General features: G+C 41.2%; 1 protein-coding gene across 4 annotated transcripts; it reads left to right on the top strand.

Moving 5' to 3' along the window:
- Nucleotides 1–1,700: 1,700 nt before the first annotated feature.
- On the top strand, nucleotides 1,701–22,854 carry ETNPPL (ethanolamine-phosphate phospho-lyase). Of its 4 annotated transcripts, none has more exons than XM_003257721.2 (13): nucleotides 1,703–1,937; nucleotides 4,479–4,597; nucleotides 4,873–5,032; nucleotides 8,561–8,635; nucleotides 10,339–10,429; nucleotides 11,995–12,111; nucleotides 13,949–14,031; nucleotides 15,477–15,702; nucleotides 16,839–16,993; nucleotides 18,013–18,102; nucleotides 18,335–18,465; nucleotides 21,005–21,072; nucleotides 22,283–22,854. In XM_003257721.2, exons 1-13 carry the CDS (start codon nucleotides 1,882–1,884, stop codon nucleotides 22,409–22,411), a joined length of 1,500 nt encoding a protein of 499 aa, XP_003257769.2. In that variant the 5' UTR covers nucleotides 1,703–1,881; the 3' UTR covers nucleotides 22,412–22,854. The 4 variants fall into 4 exon arrangements, with proteins under 4 accessions (XP_030675058.1, XP_003257769.2, XP_030675059.1 ...); XM_030819199.1 differs by having other exon boundaries at nucleotides 1,705–2,588; XM_030819198.1 differs by lacking the exon at nucleotides 18,013–18,102 and having other exon boundaries at nucleotides 1,701–1,937.
- The last annotated feature ends 610 nt before the right edge of the window (nucleotides 22,855–23,464 follow it).

Genomic DNA, 23,464 nt, shown 5'->3' with positions numbered 1-23,464 from the left:
GGCATAGTGGCGGGCGCCTGTAGTCCCAGCTACTCGGGAGGCTGAGGCAGGAGAATGGCGTGAACCTGGGAGGCGGAGCTTGCAGTGAGCCGAGACTGCGCCACTGAACTCCAGCCTGGGCGACAGAGCCAGACGCCGTCTCAAAAAAAAAAAAAAGTTTCTACCTGTGCACATATTTAGCTTCAGATATGATCCGTGTGGGAAGACTATCTTTTTATTTATTTATTATTTTTTTATTTTTTTTATTAATTTTTTTTGCACACAAAAGCAATAAACATTTTCTAAAAATACATACAAACAAAAAAGATGCATATCAAACATATTAGGAAGGTTGCACATGGGAAGTCGGGGAATAGAAATGGAGGGTGGGAATTAAAATAAATGAGAGAGGGACTTTACATGGATCAGTGATAATAACTCAATCCGCTATTTGACAAAGAAGAAGGAGAAGGAAGAGGAAGAAAAAGAAAGTGGGATAAAGGATCAGAAAGGGAGGAAAATAGAAAAAATTAGAGTATGACTCCAGGGTAGACCTGTTTTGTTGTCACTGGGTTGGTTGGTTGGTTTGTCTGTTGTATTTTTCATATGTTTCGCCATGTTGGCCAGACTGGTCTCGAACTCCTAGCCTGAAGTGATCAACCCGCCTCGGCCCCCCAGAGTGCCGGGACCACAGGCGTGAGCCACCACGTCCAGCCCCCACATTGCTTCTGGCCTCCGTGGTAGACCTCCCAGACGGGGCAGTCGGGCAGAGGCGCTCCTCACTTCCCAGACGGGGCGACCGGGTAGACGCGTTGCTCATTTCTTCCCAGACGGGGCGGCCGGGCAGAGACGCTCCTAACTTCTTCCCAGACGGGGCGGCCGGGCAGAGGCGCTCCTCACTTCCCAGACGATGGGTGGCCGGGCAGAGGCGCTCCTCACTTCCCAGACGATGGGTGGCTGGGCAGAGGCGCTCCTCACTTCCCAGACGATGGGTGGCCGGGCAGAGGCGCTCCTCACTTCCCAGACGGGGCGGCCGGGCAGAGGCGCGCCTCACTTGGGAAGACTATCTTGAAGGAAGTCAAGAAATCTAAGAATGAGTCCCATTTTCAGCATCAAGTGGATGTGTAATCATTAGAACAGGCAATAGCCTCACTTTCCCCGTTTATTAAATGGGGTAACACTCGTGGTCATCTCTCAGGGTTATTTTGAAGACTGAACAAGATAGGTCATGTGAATGTGTTTTGTAAGTTGTATAGTTAGAGGAATTAGAAGTGTAATTATTGTTAAAGGAGATGTTTGAAACACTGCATACATTATCACTGCCAATGGAGATAACAGGCTGAGTCCGGATTATTTCTCGTTAGGACGCGTCCTTGTGCTGAGTAAATGGTAGGTTACCTTATCGGACTGCGCAGTGAGTCTTGATCCGGGAAGGGCCTTACTCCTGAATTTTTACCAGAAAATAAAGGACTACACTAAAAAGAAACAAGAAAAAACGTGGGAAGGAGGGAATTCGCAGGCAGAGGAGGAGGAAAAGCAAAGACGAGGCAAAGTTAGGAGAATGAAAGGCGAATTCAGAGGAATGATAGGGGCGGGTAGGGCCGAGCCGGCCTGGCAGGACAGGGTGGTGGCGAATGAGCTGCTAGCCCGGCGACCTGCCCGCGGCCCCGGCGGGGGAGAAGGAGGGGCTTGGCAAAGGGCAACGCCAGAGCCAGACTTAAAAGGGAGATGATCCTAGCTAGTTGATGCCACTAGTGACCTCCGACGCCCCGGGCAAGAGAACGCCACGAGGGATAACGGGAGGAAGGCCGGGGCCGCCAAGGCAGTCCCAGGCTCGCGTAGGAGGCGCGCTGCCCAGACAGGGGCATCTTGCACCTTCGCGGCGCCCTGCACCCTGCCACCATGTGCGAGCTGTACAGTAAGCGGGACACCCTGGCGCTGAGGAAGAAGCACATCGGGTAAGGGCACCCTGGCCCGGAAGAAAGTGCAGAGAGGGGGCAATAACGAGTGCAGAGGGTGGAGAGAGAAAGCCGGCTAGGGAGCAAGCGATGCGCTGCAGCCGCCCTCCGTGCCCGCCGCGCCTGTGCACGCGCCCCGCGCGCCTCCACCTGCAGGGGCCGCGCGGGCTCCCAGAAACGCTCCTGGAGCCCGGAGCGCTGGGCTTCCTGCCCGCCCGAGAAAGTCCCCGGCTCGCTCTGCAGCCGGCGGACTAGCGGGGGCTGCCGGCCGGCTAGAGGGGTTGGTGGATGACGGCCAATAGCCATAGCCGACACCATTCCAGGGATGGGAGATGGGTGGAAGAAAGATAGCGCTCCGCCACCCCCACCCAACTCGCAAGTTTTTGGAAACTGTGAGCTCAGAAATATTTTTTCACGATGGCCCTGCAAACAAACTAATTCTGACAATTTTTACTTAAAGTGAGCTTTTTCTTCTTGCATGCTTGGTTAAGCGGTGAAGGGTTAATCTAGCCAGCAGAAAAACTTGAAACCACTTCTGTTAGAAAAGCAGAGACTTTATTTAGATCCCTCTTACCGAACTTGGTCTCCCAAGCTGTGTTCTCCCCAGCCTGCTTGTCTTGCCCGTGTCACAAACGACTTAGTAATATAATGGTGAGTATATAAGACCGACAAGGGCTCTGGCCCTCGTTGGGTGTCATATTCCCTGTGTGACCTCTGTCAAATTACTTTAATTGTCTCTTCTATGAAAGTAGGAATAACATTCTACTTCACAGGAGCAAGCAGATGAGATTAACATGTTGGTGTTTTGTGTGTGGTTTTTAAAAAGATACGTGTAAATATAAATGATGATTAATGACCTCGAACACTGTAAAGTCAACCGTCTGCAATATTCACTTGAAATGAACGACTGCAGCGGGGCCAGTGGGCATGAGAGAGCCCTTGGGGTTACAAGTAAGAAAACAATCCGCATCCTCTTCGGAGGAATGCTGGACAGTTTCTCAGACTGAAGCTCCTCACCCCAACTGGAGGGGTTTCTGGATGGTTTGGAAGACTAGTTCCATCTCTCTCAGCCGCAAAGTGGGATCAAAATAATCCAGTTCTTCCTCCATTAATTAATCACTACCCTACTTTTTCTAATCACTCACTCCGTTAGTTTTCAATCTTACATAGTTAGATTCCAGTAAATGCCTAATGGTTTCTGACATGAGCAGAACAAATTTTCTAAAAGCACGAGTGTAGCCATGGGCTGACTGGAAAAAGGAGAACTTTACCTGAAGTCTGACGGGCAAGGTGGAAAGTGTATTAAAAAGGCAATGTGAAGTCTGCAGCTTTCAGCTCACATCCTTAACAAAGTTTTTTTTTGGATTTTAACTTGTAGGTATAAACTAACAGCTGAGTTTGAACCAATAAGAAATTCTTATAAAATATTATTTTCATTTCAGCTGATGATGCCTAAAAAAAATCAATATATAACACAACCTTATGCAATTTTAAAATCTGAGGTTACCTACTGTTTGTAATAATCAAAATTCCTTCTAAATGGTTACATATCAATTTAGTATATTTCTACTACTACAACTACCTCCAGTGTGTGTGAGGGTTTTTTTGTATGTATGCAAAATCACCAAAATAAATAAATATATTTAACTTTAGTTCTTAAATGTTCATAAAGCCAAGATTAGAAGCCTTTATGAAATTTCTACGTGCTAAAATGTATACTCCAGACATTCATCCAAATAAATGTATGGATGACTTTATTGTGCTCAAAACAACATATTAAATGCTTAGAAGAATAATTGAATTTCACTATTTAATAATGGAAAATCCATTTGATACAGGACAAGTACCACTCAAAATACATGAAAAGGAAAATGATCTATAAAACTTCCTTCATAGTATTTAACTCTAGGTTATTTGCATTTAGCTTTCAGTGCTATTCATGTCTTTATACATTAGATTGAAGGGGAAACAGTTGTCTACCTTGGGCTACAGCACAACACAGCCTACTTGCAAATTCTGGTTTTCTCATTTTCCGTCTGTGTAACCTTAAACCAGTTTCTTAATTTCTCTGTGCCTTGGTCTCCTCACCTATAAGAGTGAGAATGATAACCTCTATTTCATAGGATTGTTGACAGGATTAAATAATATTTACAAAATATATAACAGTTTCTGACACATTAAGCCCCCCAAAAACACTTGGTTATTTTTTTCCTGATAGAACAAAATTTCTCAAAGGAAAATTAGTTATTGGTTTGTGTGATTAGAACCATCAGAGAGTGGATTCATGTACCTCTAATAAATTGTCAAATCATGGCATATTTAATATAACAAGCATAAGGAATGTGAACAATATCATGAATGGGGGATTAACATAAAAGTTTCCAGGTTTACATGAAATGAAAAGAGATGTATGTCATCCAGGTTGTGTTTTCCCTTTCCTTTATGTAATTGTACTTTTCCACTCATGGGGACCTTCATTGAGAAGGAAAAATACTGAGAGTAGTCCTACCAGACCAAAGTGTTTCCTTTGATTATTTCTAGGCCCTCATGCAAAGTTTTCTTTGCGTCGGATCCCATCAAAATAGTGAGAGCCCAGAGGCAGTACATGTTTGATGAGAACGGTGAACAGTATTTGGACTGCATCAACAATGTTGCCCATGGTAAATGTCCTGTCCTTGCAGTGCTTTGGAGGAAATGTTCATGGAGTAAAGCTGACTTGGAACACTTAATCTTTGTCTAGGGAATTGCAGTGGCTGCAGTTCCTTTGCTGAGTGGGCCAGTAGTCCTAGTGGGGAAAATTGCAGCAAAATATGGAAGAGAAAGGAACTCAACTTTTGTTTGTTTGTTTGCTTGCTTGCTTGCTTCATAATTCCTCTCATTCCCAGGCACTTAGAATTCTAACTTATTTCTTGGGCTTTTGTTTCATAAATTTTAGTGGGACACTGTCACCCAGGAGTGGTCAAAGCAGCCCTGAAACAGATGGAACTGCTAAATACAAATTCTCGATTCCTCCACGACAACATTGTTGAGTATGCCAAGCGCCTTTCAGCAACTCTGCCGGAGAAACTCTCTGTTTGTTATTTTACAAATTCAGGGTATGTTTCATGGTTTCCCACCCCTCCCCATTCCCACTAAACTTTGTCTACTCTTGCACACAAATCTTTCCTTTTGATTCATGGTGGAGCTTGTCCAAAAAGGTTTGCTGAATTTCTTGCCATTCACTAAGTGATCACACATTAGGGACCTGGCCTTTCTGGTTCTCCCACTTTATTCTATGACTCTGAATCTAACCGGTCAAATGATGCTCACCTCCTTAGGCAGTGCAATAAGTAGCTTAAGGATTGATAGGCCAAGATAGTCTTTCAATGAGTGTATGAGGAACTTTAGCCAAGAAATAACTCTACTAAACAAGCTAAAACTTTTTTTTTTGAGACGGAGTCTTGCTCTGTCGCCCGGGCTGGAGTGCAGTGGTGCGATCTCGGCTCACTGCAAGCTCCGCTTCCCGGGTTCACGCTATTTTCCTGCCTCAGCCTCCCAAGTAGCGGGGATTACAGGTGCTCGCCACAATGCCCGGCTAATTTTTTGTGATCCGCCTGCCTCAGCTTCACAAAGTGCTGGGATTACAAGCGTGAGCCACTGTGCCTGGCAACAAGCTAGACTTTTTAAAGATTTTTTATTGTTGAAAATTGAGCATATTTCCCTAACACAAACACAAGAAAAGAAAAAAGAAGGAAACTCAAATAGATTCATTTCAACTTTCATTTATTTATTTATTTTTTTGAGATGGAGTTTCGCTCTTGTTCCCCAGGCTGGAGTGTAATGGCACTATATCTGCTTACTGCAACCTCTACCTCCCAGGTTCAAGTGATTCTCCTGCCTCAGCCTCCTGAGTAGCTGGGATTACAGGCATGTGCCACTGCACCCAGCTAATTTTGTATTCTAGTAGAGATGGAGTTTCTCCATGTTGGTTAGGATGGTCTCAAACTCCCGACCTCAGGTGATCCACCCACCTCGGCCTGCCAAAGTGCTGGGATTACAAGCATGAGCAACTGTGCCCAGCCAGAAGGAGCCCCAAGAGGCGTGGGCTGGTCTGGAAGGACATGTGCAGGGCCACCAGCAGCGCCTCGGGGTCAGCGTGGGGACCCTGGGGCCAGCACCAACACCCACAGGCTGGCCATCTCCACGCAGGCACCTCGGGCCGCCTCAACTTTTTAACTTAGTTTTTTGTTTTGTTTTGTTTGTTTTTTAGTGAATGTCTCATTATGTTGCCCAGGCTGCTCTTGAACTCCTGGACTCAAGCAATCTGCCTACCTCAGCCTTCCAAAGTGCAGGGATTACAGGTGTGAGCCACCGTGCCTGGCCCCAACTTTTAAATTCTGTAAATTCAAATCATTATATATCCATTCTACAGACTATTATGCAGATATTTAGAAGTATGTTTTTGCAAATGCATGTCTAAATATGTGCTTAAAATGCAATATTATATTGGGGAAAGCTATATAGATATATAGTAGAAACTCCTATTTTAAAAATGAAATATGGTTCGGCATGGTGGCTCATGCCTGTAATCCCAGCACTTTGGGAGGCCAAGGAGGGTGGATCACAAGGTCAAGAGATCAAGACCATCCTGGCCAACATGGTGAAACCCTGTCTCTACTAAAAATACAAAAATTAGCTGGACGTGGTGGTGTGCGCCTGTAGTCCCAGCTACTTGGGAGGCTGAGGCAAGAGAATTGCAGTCAGGTTGCAATGAGCTGAGTTCACACCATTGCACTCCAGCCTGGCGACAGAGTGAGACTCCGTCAAAAAAAAAAAAAAAAAAAAGAAATATATATGAAAATTAACTATTAGACATTCCGTGAATATTTGATTATATGACTCTCTGTGATTCACTTTTCATTAAGATATTTTAAAACCAAACTTATGTCCAGCGTGGTGGGTCACACTACTGTGCCTGGCTCAGCTTCCCAAAGTGTTGGGGTTACAGGGTGAGCCACTATGCCTGGCCTAATTTTTGTATTGTTTGTGGAGATGGGGTTTCACCATGTTGCCCAGGCTGGTCTCAAACTCATGGGTTCAAGCAATCTTCCCACTTCAGCCTCCCAAAGTGCTAGGATCACAGACATGAGCCACCGCACCCAGCCAAGACTAATATTCTTTCTTTTTTTTTTTTTTTTTTGAGAAGGAGTCTCGCTCTTTCACCCAGGCTGGAGTGCAGTGGCGTGATCTCAGCTTACTGCAGGCTCCGCCCCCCCGGGTTCAGGCCATTCTCCTGCCTCAGCCTCCCGCGTAGCTGGGACTACAGGTGCCCGCCACCTCGTCTGGCTAATTTTTTGTATTTTTAGTAGAGACAGGGTTTCACTGTGTTAGCCAGGATGGTCTTGATCTCCTGACCTCGTGATCCACCCACCTCGGCCTCCCAAAGTGCTGGGATTACAGGCGTGAGCCATCGCGCCTGCGACTAATATTCTTTTTTTTAATTAAAAAAATTACTTTATTATTTTTAGAGACAAGGTCTCACTAGATTGGTCAGGTTGGTCTTGAACTCCTGACCTCAAGAAATCTTCCCACCTTGGCCTACCAAAGTGCTAAGATTACAGGCGTGAGCCACTGCCACCATGCCTGGCCAACAAAATATTCTTAAAGTAAAAAAGTCTTCAGTCTGAATCCTGCTCTACCTCATATTAACTATGAGACCTTATTCTGATTACTTTACCTCTCTGAGGCTGTTTTATCCATATAAAGGAGATGGCAGTACTTGTAATGTTATGAGAATAAATACAAGTAAAATTCTCAGCATGATGTTTAGCAGATAGTAAACATTCCACTTATTATTATTTTCTTCCTTTTTTGGGGTAGTGTATTTAGATTGTCTGAAATATATAGGAAAAAATTTGATACTCATTTTACAGAGAAGGAAGCTAGTCAAATGTTGGGTAAATATGACATAGGGTTGGCAGCCAAGCTAATGGGCCCTCAGTCTCCCATTCCTCCTGTGGAGATCAGATTTAATGAAGGCTTCTTCGTGTCCTCAGTCACTATGTGGCTGAACCAGACTACAGTCTGAAATGGGCAGCATATCCTTAATTTTTATTGGGTTTCTTCTATATGTCTCATTCTTTATTGAAAACATCTAAGGAAACTTACATTAGAAGGGTAAAGTGGGCAGGCAAGATAGAGGAAGGAGAGGATTTCAACTTACTACTTTATAAGTTTCTGAATAAATGTAATCTTACAACTTTTGTAATTAACATCCTAAATGTTTTTTGTTGTTGTTGTTGTTGTTCTGGAGATGGAGTCTCACTCGGTTACCCAGACTGGAGTGCAGTGGGGCGATCTCTGCTCACTGCAACCTCCACCTCCCAGGTTCAAGCAATTCTCTTGCCTCGGCCTCCCAAGTAGCTGAGACTATAGGCGCATGCTGCCACACCTGGCTAATTTTTTGTATTTTAGTAGAGACGAGGTTGCCTAATCTGGTCTCCAACTTCTGAGCTCAGGCAATCGGCCCTCCTTGGCCTCCCAAAGCGCTAGGATTACAGGCGTGAGCTACCGTGTCTGGCATATCCTAAATGTTTTAAAAAGAGACTGTGTCACAGTGTCCTCTCTCTCTGTTATCTTAATAGATCCGAAGCCAACGACTTAGCCTTACGCCTGGCTCGGCAGTTCAGAGGCCACCGGGATGTGATCACTCTTGACCAGTAAGTCTTGGACACAAGATTTCTAAGCAAGAAGCTTCTTCAGAGACAAAATTGTATTGATCCTATCCATACTAATAACATAAACGCATGTGAAAGAGGACAGATATATGGAGCAATGTTTTTAAAATTTATGTATTAAGCTATCAAGGCCAGCTTAAATCCAGAGGGATATTTAATTCCTTCTAAGTACCAGGAAGTGGGAGAGGCTCTCTTGGGTACTGTGGGGGATGTAGCTTCATGGAGTTTGCATGAATCATGGATTACTTTTCACACATTATTTATTGAGCCACTAGTAACATGTAAGTAATTAAATTGTTTTCCAAATAAGAATACAATTAATTTCCAAAAAAAATTCAAGCATTCACTTCACTATTGCGATTATTCGCAGTCACTAATTTTAAAGATAACAATTTAGAGCAAATTTTAAAGAAAACTGGCAGCCAGGTAAAATTTAAAACTTTTTCATTAGCCTGTAATTATTAACAATCACTATATAATCTTACCTCTCAAACATGAATTTATTACATTTTAAACCAGAAATCTGGCAACTTCCATCTTTGTTAGAGTTTTTGTTTGTTTGTTTGTTTTTGAGACAGAGTCTCGCTCTGTTGCCCAGGCTGCAGTGTAGTGGCGCGATCTCCACTCATTGCAACCTCTGCCTCCTGGGTTCCAACAATTCTCCTGCCTCAGCCTCTGGAATTAGCTGGTATTACAGGCGCCTATCGCCATGCCCGACTAACTTTTTTGTATTTTTAGTAGAGACAGGGTTTCACCATGTTGGCAGGCTGGTTTCAAACTCCTGACCCTAAGTGATCCACCCACCTCAGCCCCCCAAAGCACTAGGATTACAAGTGTGAGCCACCGAGCCTAGCCTAGGGATTTTTTTTTTTTTCATTTAAATTTCTGTCTACTCCTCCATCCCACTCAATAACTTCAGATGTAGAGGGTGAAGTTAAATATGCACCTCATTTCATGCCCTTCCCAATTGCTTTTGGGAACTTATTCATACATTCTTTACCAAGGCTGATGTCCAGAATGCTATTTCCTAGGGTTTCTTCTAGGATTTTTACAGTTTTAAGTCTTAAATTTAAGTCTTTAACCCATGTTGAGTTAATTTTTGTATATGGTAAAAGGCAGGAGTCCAGTTTTATTCTTCTGCATATGGTTAGCCTCAATCTTAGTTCTTAAAAAGATCTCCTTTTCCTTCTCAAGTAATATTTGCCTAATATTTGCAAGTAGACATGCTTTAGAAATCATCCCAAACAGAAACAGATGCCCATTCTATGATATAAAGTTGTTTTTAAATTTACTAGAATGTAACACATATTCTTTTAACACATTTAAAGAATGCATACATGTAAAGTATTGCATGAGGATATAGAAAACAATTTTTCACATTTAGACAATCTAATTTAGCAATATAATCCAAATACATCAGTTTTTCCCAACTAAAAAGAAATTGTCAATGAGGACACATGCTTGGCTTTCTATGAGTTTTATTACATGTAAAAGAAGAATTGCACACATTGAGGGCCAGTTTTGCCATGAAAAATTAGATCCCATATAGTCAAATCTGGCACCAGTGTTGAGATTCTCCCTGGATGGATGCATATGGATGAAATGCAACACTGGTTTTCATATATTTGAAAACATCTCTCTTGGAATTATTTTGGCTACTGTTTTTTTTTTCTTTCTCTCTTCAGTGCTTACCATGGTCACCTATCATCCTTAATTGAGATTAGCCCATATAAGTTTCAGAAAGGAAAAGATGTCAAAAAAGAATTTGTACATGTGGTAAGTGTCTTAGAATCCTAAATCAGAATGTTAGTATTGGAGGAATGCTTAATGATAATCCAGCCCAATGCTTTCATCTAGATGAACCATGAAAGAGAAACTAAAATCAAGAGCAGTTATGTGGCTTGCTAAGGTCAAAGGGCTAAATAATGACAATGTTATTTAAAATCTATTTATCTATTTTAAATACATTGATGAGTATTACAATAGGAAAATTAGTTTAGTAGTTGTTCAGAGCTATCATTTTATTTTTCTTGCTCCTTAATCTTCAGTTACATTTTCTTTCACAAATGCCAACTCAAAATTCAGAGTTGAACTAAGTGTGTGTTTAAATTGCACTTGGCCAGACGCAGTGGCTCACACCTGTAATTCTAGCGCTTTGGGAGGCCGAGGTGGGCAGATCACTTGAGGTCAGGAATTCAAGACCAGCCTGGACAACATGGCGAAATCCTGTCTCTACTTTAAAAAAGTACAAAAATTATCCAGGTGTGGTGGCAGGCGCCTGTAGTCCCAGCAACTTGGGAGGCTGAGACAGGAGAATCGCTTGAACCTGGGAGGTGGAGGTTGCAGTGAGCCAAGATCATGCCACTGCACTCCAGCCTGGGTGACAGAGCGAGACTCCATCTCAAAAAAAAAAAGAAAAAGAGAAAAGAAAAGAAAAAAGTAAATTGCTCTGTATAATAATGTTAAATTATTATATAGCTTTATTAAGTAAAATAAAGAAACCAAGCGAGTTGTTGAAAAAGTGAAATATATTTGGTGTATTTGTCTTAACTGAGGATCAGTATAATTTTTTTCTTTTCTTTTATTTATTTATTCATTTATTTATTTATTTTTGAGACAGAGTCCCATTTTGCTACCTAGGCTGGAGTGCAGTGGCATGATCTTGGCTCACTGAAACCTCTGCCTACCGTGTTCAAGTGATTCTTCAGCCTCAGCCTCCCGAGCAGCTGGGATTACAGGCATACGCTACCAAGCCCTGCTAATTTTTGTATTTTTTGTAGAGACAGGGTTTCATCATGTAGGCCAGGCTGGTCTCAAACTCCTGACCTTAAGAGACCTGCACACCTCAGCCTCCCAAAGTGCTGGGATTACAGACGTGAGCCACCGCGCCTGGCCAAATTTCTTGAAAATCATCAGTACTTTCAAGATTTTAAGATCTGGAGTGAGTGCTAACACACTCTAGTTTTCCGAATGATTACGATTTGTAATACAGTTGATCGGTGTTGGCTCATTTTAAATACAGGCTAGTTAATACAGTTTCCATTCACTGACATTTTTAAATAGTATCATCACTAGTTGATTTGAATGTTCTATTTATGTGAAGAGGGATATAGTCTTGATTTATAACAGTCTGGAAGCAAATCCAAGCTTCTGTTCACAATTCAAAGATGTCAGTTCTAAACAGAATTTAGAAATGTTAAGGAAAAAAAAGAACAAAAAAACCTAAAGTATCTTAAGTTCACATGATCACCATTCTAACATGTTCTTGTGGGGAAATGCCTTTTTTTTAAGGTTTGTCGAAAGGGCAAATTACAAGCAACTGCATTATTTGACGTTTTCAGGCACCAACTCCAGATACTTACAGAGGAAAATACAGAGAAGACCATGCAGACCCAGCCAGTGCTTATGCAGATGAAGTGAAGAAAATCATTGAAGATGCTCAGAACAGTGGAAGGAAGGTTTGTATTTATAGCTTTGGAAACATCTCAGCATCTTTTATAAAAGGGATTAAAACTGTTGGGATTCACTAAAGAGATGGAAAAGGATTATATCTAATGACCCTTTCTGCTCTTCTCTAGTTACATTTTCACTTGATTCAAATTTCAAAAATGCATGATTACAATCATGCCTCTAACACTGTCTACTTGTATTTATCCTGGAAATACAACCATTATCTGGTTCCAGAACTGGTTGCCTAATTCTGACCTTTTCAGTGGTATGCAGGGTCTAGTCTAGAGGGGTAGGGGTCATTATATGGTGAAGGGAAGAGAAGAGGCAAAGTAGCCCTGGGACCTCAGGACCAATGCAGATTTCCAGACCCACAAGGGAGCCTTGGTGCTTCCCTTGAACTTCAACATTTTTGAAGCCATGGAGCCTGGGGCTGGTTTGCGCCTGGGTAAGCCAAGGCAGAAAATGTTCTTCCGATGTGGGCCTGGACTTCTAAGACAGAAACAAAATCCTTGAGAGCAGGAAAAAAGTGTTTTCACTTTCTCGGTCTTCACCCTACTGTCTTCAGCTTAATGTTCAATTCTCAGCCCATCTGTAGGTTACTTATGTGGATTTTAATGCAACTTGACAGTACTTTGCCTTAAAATTGGCTTATGGCATAGACTTGGCTATTTTAAAAAAAACCTTAGCTGAAATAAAAATGAGGCCTTTTCTTTTTCTAATTAACTCAAATATTTTTGTCTTCACGACTAGAGAGCCATTCACATTTCTTAACTGCTTCTTTTTTTTCCCCAACCCATTTTTTTTTGTATCTTCTTATGTGAAACATCTGTGCAGGCAGACCTACAGCTCTATGTGTTGTGGGAAGCTTCATATTCTTCCTCTTCAAATGTGGTCTGTACCTGTTTAAACAAATGGCAAGCAACACTTTTAGGAAAAAATTTACATTAACAAGATCTTACGGACTCTTTGCTGCTAAAAGAGGGTTTGAATAATTTTTCGAGAACATTAGCATTCAACATTTGTTGGACTGTTGCTATCATATTAGCAGTGATGAAAGCAATGGACAAATATAAGATCAGTGCTTCAGAATATTAGATCTTGAGTCCAACAGCCTCATTTTACAGCTAAGAAACCAAATATCTAAAAAGTGAAGGATTTAACTCGAGGCCATACAATTACTAAGGGGTAGTCTGAACTAGAACCTGGGTTCTCTTGATTTCTTATCTCACATTCTTTGTGCTTTCTCTTAAACATTATCTATTTCCTACTTCTCTTTTCTTAGTCTCTAGAATGATTCATCTGTAGTTCCTATTGTTAACTGCCCACTGTTGAGTTAAGCGTGGTTTAGGGCAAAACCTAGAAATACAGCACAGTAACTATAGTGTGTGGTCACAAACCACCCTCCCATTTTCATGGTGCAAATTCTGGCCTCAAGCAGCCCTACTTCACCAAGCTTAAGAAACAGGCATCACAGCAATGCTTTTGGAACCTAGGTAACTTTTTACAGGTTCATAACCAAAGACTAACAAAAATAGCAGTCTTATTCAGTTCATCCTAATGAAACTGCTGCATGTAATGATAGAGAAAAGGAAGTTGCTCTCTCATCTCCTCTATTTCTCATGGTAGCTTTATTGGTACCCTAGATTTTCAGAAGTTAAAGCTTTAAATCAATTGCTTTTCCTGCATAGACACCTTTTCCTTTTTCTTTAATCAAATGGCCAATTTGCCACTTGCTACAGATCTATTCCTAGCCATTTTTAAAATAACCTGCTCTATAAGATATCCTCTTTTTAGGGGGGTTGTAGGGGGACCTAATGGACTTTGACACCATCTTCTCTTGTATAGATTGCTGCCTTTATTGCTGAATCCATGCAGAGTTGTGGCGGACAAATAATTCCTCCAGCAGGCTACTTCCAGAAAGTGGCAGAGTATGTACTTGACTTGGGCCTCCTTGGTCAAACTGAGAGCACTATGACAATTCTGCAGGGCCATACTAGTTGCTAACATATTAAAATAATTCCTGATTAGCTGGTAAATAGCCACACCTGAGTGACTGCCGTCCCAGGACTCCTGGATGCTCTCTCAGCCTTCCCCAAGATCCAGCAAGTACAAGGTTTACACATGGTCCAACAGCGGGGATTCAGAACTCTGCTCCAGCCCCCAGCCTGCATCCTCTCTGATTGTCTAGTACCAAATCTGTATTGGTCAGGGTTCTCTAGAGGGACCGAACTAATAGGATATAGATATATATATATACACATACATATATCACATATCATATATATCATATATATATCACATATCATATACACACAAACACACATACACACACACACACACAAACACACGGTGGTATTAAGTATTAACTTACATGATCACAAGGTCCCACAATAGGCTGTCTGCAAGCTGAGGAGCAAGGACAACCAGTTTAAGTCCCAAAACTGAAGAACCTGGAGTCCAATGTTTGAGGGCAGGAAGCATCCAGCATGGGAGAAAGATGTAGGCTGGGAGGCTAGGCCAGTCTCTCCTCTTCACATTTTTCTGCCTGCTTTATATTCGCTGGCAGCTGATTAGATTGTGCCCATCAGATTAAGGGTGGATCTGCTTTCCCCAGCCCACTGACTCAAATGTTAATCTCTTTTGGGAACACCCTCACAGACATACCCAGGGACCCAGGATTAATACTTTGTGTCCTTCAATTCAATCAAGTTGACACTCAGTATTAACCATTACACAAGGCTTCTCAATTAGTAAATATTTGAAAACCAACCCTGTTAACAACTACTTGTTTGATTCTTTCTCTTCCCACTTAAAATACGGTAATAGGACTGGGTGCTGTGGCTCATGCCTATAATCCCAGCACTTTGGGAGGCCAAGGCAGAAGGATCACCTGAGGCCAGGACTTCAATACCAGCTGGGCAATATAGCAAGGTCCCCCTCTGTACAAAAACTTTTTAAAAATATTATCTGGGCATGGTGGCACACATCTGTAGTTCCAGCTACTCGGGAGGCTGAGGTGGGAGGATGGCTTGAGCCCAGGAGTTTGAGGTTACAGGGAGTTTGGTCATACCACTGCACTCCAGCCTGGGCAACAGAGTGAGACCCCATCTCTTAAAAAAAATACTGCAATATAGCTTACTTTAAGCAGCACAAACCCAACTGGTATGGAATATATCTAATCTAAAAATTATGTGATTATATTGTAAAGTCAATGACATTTATGTGGGGTTTAGAGTACTGAAATGTTTTTTAACAAAAATTAAGGCTTCAGGTTAACAACTTTTTTTTTTGGTCTTCAATAATTTGCATCTTTGCGGGTGGGTTTGGGGCTCTCAGTGACCTGAAGGCATTAGACTGCCGCTTTGCTTTTCAGATATGTACATGGTGCAGGAGGTGTGTTTATAGCTGATGAAGTTCAAGTGGGCTTTGGCCGAGTCGGGAAACATTTCTGGAGCTTCCAAATGTATGGTGAAGACTTTGTTCCAGACATCGTCACAATGGGAAAACCGATGGGCAATGGCCACCCGGTGGCATGTGTGGTAACAACCAAAGAAATTGCAGAAGCCTTCAGCAGCTCTGGGATGGAATATTTTAATACGGTACATTTTGGTCTCCAACTTTAATGCTAAGAAGGAAAAATAATGCATGTTCTTACATTTTTTGCCAATGTAGTATAGAATAAAGCTCAGTATTGCTGGCTGACCACCCAGAACTCTGGCCAAAGTTTTTTCTTATTTTAATAAAACGTCTTAAATACATACACACATATATATATATATATATATATATATATATATATATATGTATACGTATGTATGTATAATTATGCTTTAAGTTCCAGGATACATGAGTAGAATGTGCAGGTTTGTTACATAGGTACACAGGTGCCATGGTGGTTTGCTGCACCTATCAACCCGTCATCTAGATTTTAAGCCCCACATGCATTAGGTATGGCCAAACTTTTATCTAACCAGATTTTATTCTGTCTGACAAAATGCTCCTTGTATTTCTGCTTGTGTATCTTTACCCATCCTAAAACAGTCTTATTAATTTTTCCAATGATAGATGGTTGCCCTGCTAAATTCTATGGGTTATGATATTTTCATTTCTTTGTTTCATATCATACTTAAATTTCCAAAACACTTTTAAAGTATTTTGATGACTCAGTACTATAAATGTTATACAGCTGTCATAAGAGATACTAAATTTTTATCTTTGGGATATTATATTTCTTTGCCTTATCCCCATAAGCTTTAAGCTTGGAAAAATTATTGTAGTTTGTTCAGTATATATAATAGGACTTGTTACAGCTAAAAGTAAGATTCAAATCTGAGGACATAAATTGTTTGTGGAAAATGTCATTGCTTAGCTATTTTTACTCAGCTCTTCAAGGGCAGAAACCCCTATTTCCCTCACTGGGCAACACTATGAAATCCTGAACTCCCAACATAATGTCTGCTTTTGTTTGGATGAGCAAATAAAATCACTGGTAGTCCTTCATACCAGTTATGCAGCTTGGATAATATAATTTAGAATGAATTTTCACTCAATCCTGAATAAATAGAATCATGCTCTATTCTAAATATGAGAAACTAATATTATAAGAGAACATTTTATTCAAATTATATCTTCACTTAGTATGTATGAGCCAAATTTCTCGTGGATGAGGGAATACCACTCATTCAACTGGTATATTTTCTCAGTTGTCTTTTTTTTTTTTTTTTTTTTTTTACAGTATGGAGGAAATCCAGTATCTTGTGCTGTTGGTTTGGCTGTCCTGGATATAATTGAAAATGAAGACCTTCAAGGAAATGCCACAAGAGTAGGGAATTATCTCACTGAGTTACTGAAAAAACAGAAGGCTAAACACACTTTGATAGGAGATATTAGGTATGTTCATTATGAAGTTGTCATGTAGTTACTCATTTTTTTCAAAATAATAGTAGTTTATAGGCTGGGCAACATGGTGAAACCCCGTTTCTATTAAAACTACAAAAAATTAGCCATGTGTGGTGGCACACACCTATAATCCCAGCTACTCGGGAGGCTGAGGCATGAGAATCGCTTGAGCCTGGGAGGCAGAGGTTGCAGTGAGCCGAGATTGTGCCACCGCATTCCAGCCTGGGTGACAGGGTGAAATCCTGTCTCTAACAATAATAATAATAGCTTATATTTTATCTTGTAAGTTTATAATAAAGTACATAAAACTAAATCTAGAAAACAGCAAAAAACAGAGACAGCAAAAATTATTCTTATTCCAGAATCCAGATATCACCACTGTTAACATTTGGGTGGGGCGGGATGTGGTGGTTTACATCTGTAATCCCAGCACCTTGGGAGGCAGAGGCAGGAATATTGCTTGAGCCCAGGAGTTTGAGACCAGCCTGGGCAACATAACAAGAAACCTTGTTTCTATAAAATAAATAAATAAACCAACAACAAAAAAAAACATTTGGATATATGTCTTTCCTGGCTTTTATACTTTTTTAATAAAGTTAGGATAATGTCAGCACCCAAAAGATGAAAAGAAGGAACTTAATGTAGCTCTAAATAATTTATTGAAAATTATTTAAAATGCTATTCTGAAAAGCTGGATATTTTTCATGTATATGTATGAAATATTGACATATATATGTATGTTAACATTTATCATCATTAACATCCTAAGAAACTAAATAGCATGAAAGGGTTGTTTTTAAGCCATTTTCTTTTATAATTGAGAAAAGAAAACTGGATGACAAACACTAATTTATTTCCAAAAGTAGAAACAACTGTGAACATAGATTGGTATCTTGGATTAGTTAGAATTAAACTTGGAAATTAAATGGAAGTTTGGTGATAGTGTTAACTTTTTGTGACAATGAAGTGGTGGACAGATTGTGGGTCAAGTTTTTCTTCACCTCTTGCAGGGGCATTGGCCTTTTTATTGGAATTGATTTAGTGAAGGACCACCTGAAAAGGACCCCTGCCACAGCTGAAGCTCAGCACATCATCTACAAGTAATTCACCCCCACACCCACCTGTTTGGTATCTTGGCTGCAGGAGGCCTACCCACTTGAAAGCTTGCTTGACTTCCTCCCATCCCTCTGAAAAAGGAAAGTTTAAATACGTCCTATTTATAATGTGGGCTTCTTAAATGCAGAATACTTAAACTGCTCTATGTTCACATAATTCTTCAGTAATCATAGTTATCCTTTGCATGCACTCACATGCATTTCCTACACAAATTAGGATGAAAGAAAAACGTGTGCTTCTCAGTGCCGATGGACCTCATAGAAATGTACTTAAAATAAAACCACCTATGTGCTTCACTGAAGAAGATGCAAAGTTCATGGTGGACCAACTTGATGGGATTCTAACAGGTGGGTCCACGGATCTTTAAGATGTTTTCTTGTTCCCTCTCCCAAACCCACCCCTCAAGCCCTGGTCTAGTCATAATGAGCATATGCACCTTGTTATTCATGATGGAAGTGAGGCAGGGAAGAAATAAATGTGTAACTTTCCATTTAGGACTGGAAAAAGATAGCTGAAAAGTAACTACATGGACTCTTAAATTGAAATTTTCAGTTTGTATTCATATAACTCCAAATATAAGTTTTTGCTGAAAGAACATACTGTTTTGCCATTTATTTTTACTTTAGACTAGCTAGCATATTTAAAAGTGCATGTCTGCATTGTGCCATGCACCACAAATACTACAGTGTATAGTATTTCAGCATTGTGTGATTAATACATGAAACATTTCTAATAAAAAAAGATATAGGCTACAGTGTGACAGTTCTTTGCTATATGCTGAATCACTTAACTTTGCGTGGTTATTTTTTTTTATTTTTTTTGAGACGGAGTCTCACTCTGTCATCCAGGCTGGAGTGTAGTGCTGTGATCTCGGCTCACTGCAGCCTCCGCCTCCCGGGTTTCAGCAATTGTCCTGCCTCAGCCTCCCAGGTATCTGGGATTACAGGCACCTGCCACCATGCTGGGCTAATTTCTGTATTTTTAGTAGAGATGGGGTTTCACTATGTTGGCCAGGCTGGTATCAAACTCCTGACCTCAGGTGATCCACCCGCCTTGACCTCCCCAAAGTGCTAGGATTATAGACGGAAGTCACCGCGTCCAGCCTAACTTTGCATTTTTAACTTTTATTTTTTAATTTTTATTTATTTATTTTCTGAGACAGAGTCTTGCTGTGTCACCCAGGCTGGAGTGCAGTGGTGGGATCTCGGCTCACTGCAACCTCCACCTCCCAGATTCAAGCAATTCTCCTGCCTCAGCCACCTGAGTAGCTGGGACTACAGGAGTGTGCCACCACACCCAGCTAATGTTTGTATTTTTAGTGGAGACAGGTTTCACCATGTGGGCCAGGCTGGTCTCGAACTCCTGACCTCGTGATCTGCTCACCTCAGCCTCCCAAAGTGCCGAGATACATGCGTGAGCCACTGCACCCGGCCTTAATTTTTATTTTTTTCTTTTGCTTTTCTCTTTAAAAATATTTAAAATATTAAAATATCTTTTACTATTTAACTTTTGAGGACCTTTGTTATTCAGAATTACAGTCTATCATAAAAGTATATCTTTTGTTTACCCATATTATGCAACTAGGTTAATTTATTTTTTTGTTATGAACATACACTGGATTAGAAAGTAAATTAGCACTGTAAAACCATGTTGAAGAGCATAAAGCATGATAAAAATGATAGATATTGTCGTTTTTGCTTTAGTTATATTTTTACAATTCAGGCCAGCATAGCAGCACATGCCTATAAGATCCCAGAGGCCAAGGTAAGCAAATCGCTTGAGTTGAGATCAGGATAGCTCAGGAGCTGGAGACTAGCCTGGGCAACACGATGAAAGGTCTCTACAAAAAATAAAATACAAAAATTAGCCAGACATGGTGGTGCGTGCGCCTGGAGTCCCAGCTCCTTGGGACTTGGCTGAGGTGGGAGTATTACTTGAGACTGCAAGGCAGAGGTTGCAGTGAGCTGTGCCACTACACTTCAGCCTGGGTGACAGAGTAAGACCCTGTCTCTCAAAAAAAAAGAAAAAATTCAACTTCTTTACTCATTTCTCAGCCTTTTGGGGTTAGGATAAAGGCGAGAAGCTAGGAATCAATATAGCATAGAAAATAGATATGAATAGTGAATGCTTGGAAACTTGAGAGTCCACATAAGTTATTAATAATAGGGTCACTGTCTTTGGACTCAGAGAGCATGCTCACACCCAGACCTGGCAAGCATTCCTCACAAGCAGATGTGTCCTTTGATCCCATAGGGCAGGGTAGAGGAGAGAGTGTGGCTTGTGGCCTGGGGCAATCTGTCACTCTATGTCTGCACCAACTCAGAGCTTGAGTGTTATTAATAGTGGGCCAGAAGAATTTCCTTTGAATAAAGTGAATGAGGAGTAGGTAAAATGGGCTTAGTGCCACTTATAAATGATAATGGTAAAATACTACAAAAGAATCTTAAAGTAATTTTAATAGTGACTTTTTTTTTTCTTTTTGAGACGGAGTCTCACTCCATCGCCCAGGCTGGAGTGCAGTGGTGTGATCTCAGCTCACGGCAACCTCTGCCTCCCAGGTTCAAGTGATTCTTCTGCCTCAGCCTCCTGAGTAGCTGGGACTACAGGCGTGTGCCACCACATCCGGCTAATTTTTGTATTTTTAGTAAAGACGTGGTTTCACCATATTGGCCAGGCTGGTCTCGAACTTCTGACCTTGTGATCCGCCCTCTTTGGCCTCCCAAAGTGCTGGGATGACAGGCATGAGCCACAGAGCCCGGCCCATTCTTTTAACACATAACATTTCCTTCTGTTCTTCATTAAAGGTATTGCTAAGATACCAAAAATTTTTTTTTCTTAAGGTTTTTATGTTATTTTGTCTTCTCCATAATACCTTCCTCGATTTAGTTTTAGAAGAAGCTATGGGAACCAAAACTGAAAGTGTGACCTCTGAGAATACTCCATGCAAAACAAAGGTAAGAGTCGGCTACTTTATTTTTAGGGGGAATGTTTAAAATTTGGGGAATGTTTAAAAAAGCAATACAAATTTTCAAAAAATTGTGCAGTGACCATTAGAACAATACCAGCCTGTATTAGGTTGTCTTATTGTTGCAATTTTGAGGGCACAATTACATTTCCACAGCAAGTGTCACATCATTTGACAGGACTAAAGCCAAAGAACCATTCTTACAGGATCATTCCCATTCCAAAAACAGCCTCGTGGGCCTGCAAAGAGGGCCTATAAAATATATAGAGAGAGAATTAAAAACCGCCTAACCTCCTTCCTGCTTTTCCTGGGGGCTGCCTGACGCTGCCTCCGATTCTCACATACTGCCTTTACAATCAGCAGAAGCATTAGCAGGGAGGTTCTGAAGTGCCAGAGTTTGGTTCTAAAACGAACTACAGCGTAAGCTTCGAATGGCAGTGGGGCCTGGGAACCGTCTCGCACCGCCTGGCCTAGTTTCTGCATTTGATGTGCTTCCAGCAGAGGGCCTTGCCATTCTCTCCTGAGCTGCCCAGGGTGTGAGAAAGAGCACCCTGGGCTGGGAAACAGAAAGGCAAAAACTTGAGAGGCTTTGTTGCATAATTTATTTGTTTATGAGTTCGATGCATAAAGGAACACTCAGTGCCTCGAGCCCGCCTGCGCATCCAGTGGAGTCAGCAAAGTCTTTTTTCATTATTAAAATCATCAGGCTGTTTGAATGAGAGCAAGTGATTTGCTAACGGCATGGCTTCTGTTTCGTCTAACAACACAAACCAATTACAGGAATCAATTATTCTTTGATGTCAAGAATAGTTTATCAAGTCTAAGACAGAATCGCAGCTGTAACTACTGGTTCCCCAAGCATTAAAAAGAGTCCTGCAAACAAAACAAAACAAAACAAAACAAAACAAAACAAAACAAAACAAAAGAAGTGTTCGGCACAAGAAATCCCACTTTATGGTTAGCAAAGTTGGCACACATTTTATGAAAAGTTGACTCGGAGTCCCAGATTTTCTGTTAACATCACATTTCAAATGTCTATTGAAGATACTGAGGAGAGGGTTAGAAAGGAGCAAGCAGTGTTGTTTTGTTTGGTTTTTCTGTGTCCTTTGTTTGTGTGTGGGCTCGTTAAGTCAGTCTCGTGGAGGCTGGTTGGGATTAGAGGTGGATGCCCACTGGAGCTTTGTGCGCCTGTCTTACAGATGCTGAAAGAAGCCCACGTAGAACTGCTTAGGGACAGCACCACTGACTCCAAAGAAAATCCCAGCAGAAAGAGAAATGGAATGTGCACGGATACACATTCACTGCTCAGTAAGAGGCTCAAGACATGAATGATTTGCATTTTAATGCAAGATGCGATGTCCAGAGTTATAGAGAATGAGTAGATGTGTCTCATCAGTTAATAGCTCTATTGTACCTCTAAAGGTGAAATTGTCAGTTTAGATTCATAAATGAAAAGGTAAATGAGTAATCAGAATAAACCAAGTGATAATCAAACCATGTCAAGATTATTAGTTCAGACTCTAGCCTGTTAATTTTCTTGCTTGATTTATGAAGCTACCTGATTTATTCTATTAAATGTAAGCTTGCAAACTCAAAATAAGTTGGCAGATTTACCTCTCATCTTTTAATGTTTCAAATTAGAGAGCAAAGTATAACAGGTTCCTTCACTTTTGAGACTTAGTGCCTTAAAATATGTATTCTATAATGATTTCATATATAAAAGTATATTTATTGACTGTAATAAAATAAAATATGATGTAAACAAAAAAAATTACTAGAAAAGTGTTTACCTACCCTTTGCAGGGAATATTAAGGGTTGGGATGGTAACAGCAAATATTAAAAAGTGATAGAATAATTCAGACCTCTAGCAAGGAACTTGGTTAATCACCATCCAGTGGGGATTGAGAAGGGAACAAGGAGTATACACAGAAACACACGCAAAAAGACATTTCTGGAACAGCAGCAGTAGCTGAAGCAGGGCATTCAGAGTCAGGAGACTTCTGCTTTGTCTATTCACGGATTGTATCACCCAAACCAAGTCATTTACCTGTCAGGTAAGAAATTATCTTTTGAGACAGAGTAGTTGCCCAGGCTGGAGTGCAGTGGCACTATCCTGGGTCACTGCAGCCTGGACCTCCCAAGCTGAAGCAATCCTCCCACCTCAGCCTCCTGAGTAGCTGGGATTGCAGGTGCACACCACTGCGCCTGGCTAATTTTTGTATTTTCTGTAAAGACAGGGTTTCACCATGTTGCCCAGGAGGCTGGTCTTGAACTCCTGGGCTCAGGCAATCTGTCTGCCTCAGCCTCCTAGTGCTGGGATTACAGGCGTGAGCCACTGCACCCGGCCAAGAAATCTTCTTTTAACCAATCATCTTCCTCT

This window comes from Nomascus leucogenys, chromosome 9 (assembly GCF_006542625.1).
Source record: "Nomascus leucogenys isolate Asia chromosome 9, Asia_NLE_v1, whole genome shotgun sequence".
In the NCBI taxonomy this organism is placed as follows: domain Eukaryota; kingdom Metazoa; phylum Chordata; class Mammalia; order Primates; family Hylobatidae; genus Nomascus; species Nomascus leucogenys.
This window is presented reverse-complemented; position numbering and strand designations above follow the sequence as displayed.

Excerpts from the sequence above, each read along its gene's own strand:
- ETNPPL (XM_003257721.2), top strand. The coding sequence starts at position 1,882 with ATGTGCGAGCTGTACAGTAAGCGGGACACCCTGGCGCTGAGGAAGAAG. Across the intron at positions 8,636-10,338 it reads GATGTGATCACTCTTGACCA|TGCTTACCATGGTCACCTAT; the intron begins GTAAGTCTTGGA and ends TTCTCTCTTCAG. Across the intron at positions 18,103-18,334 it reads GCTCAGCACATCATCTACAA|GATGAAAGAAAAACGTGTGC; the intron begins GTAATTCACCCC and ends TACACAAATTAG.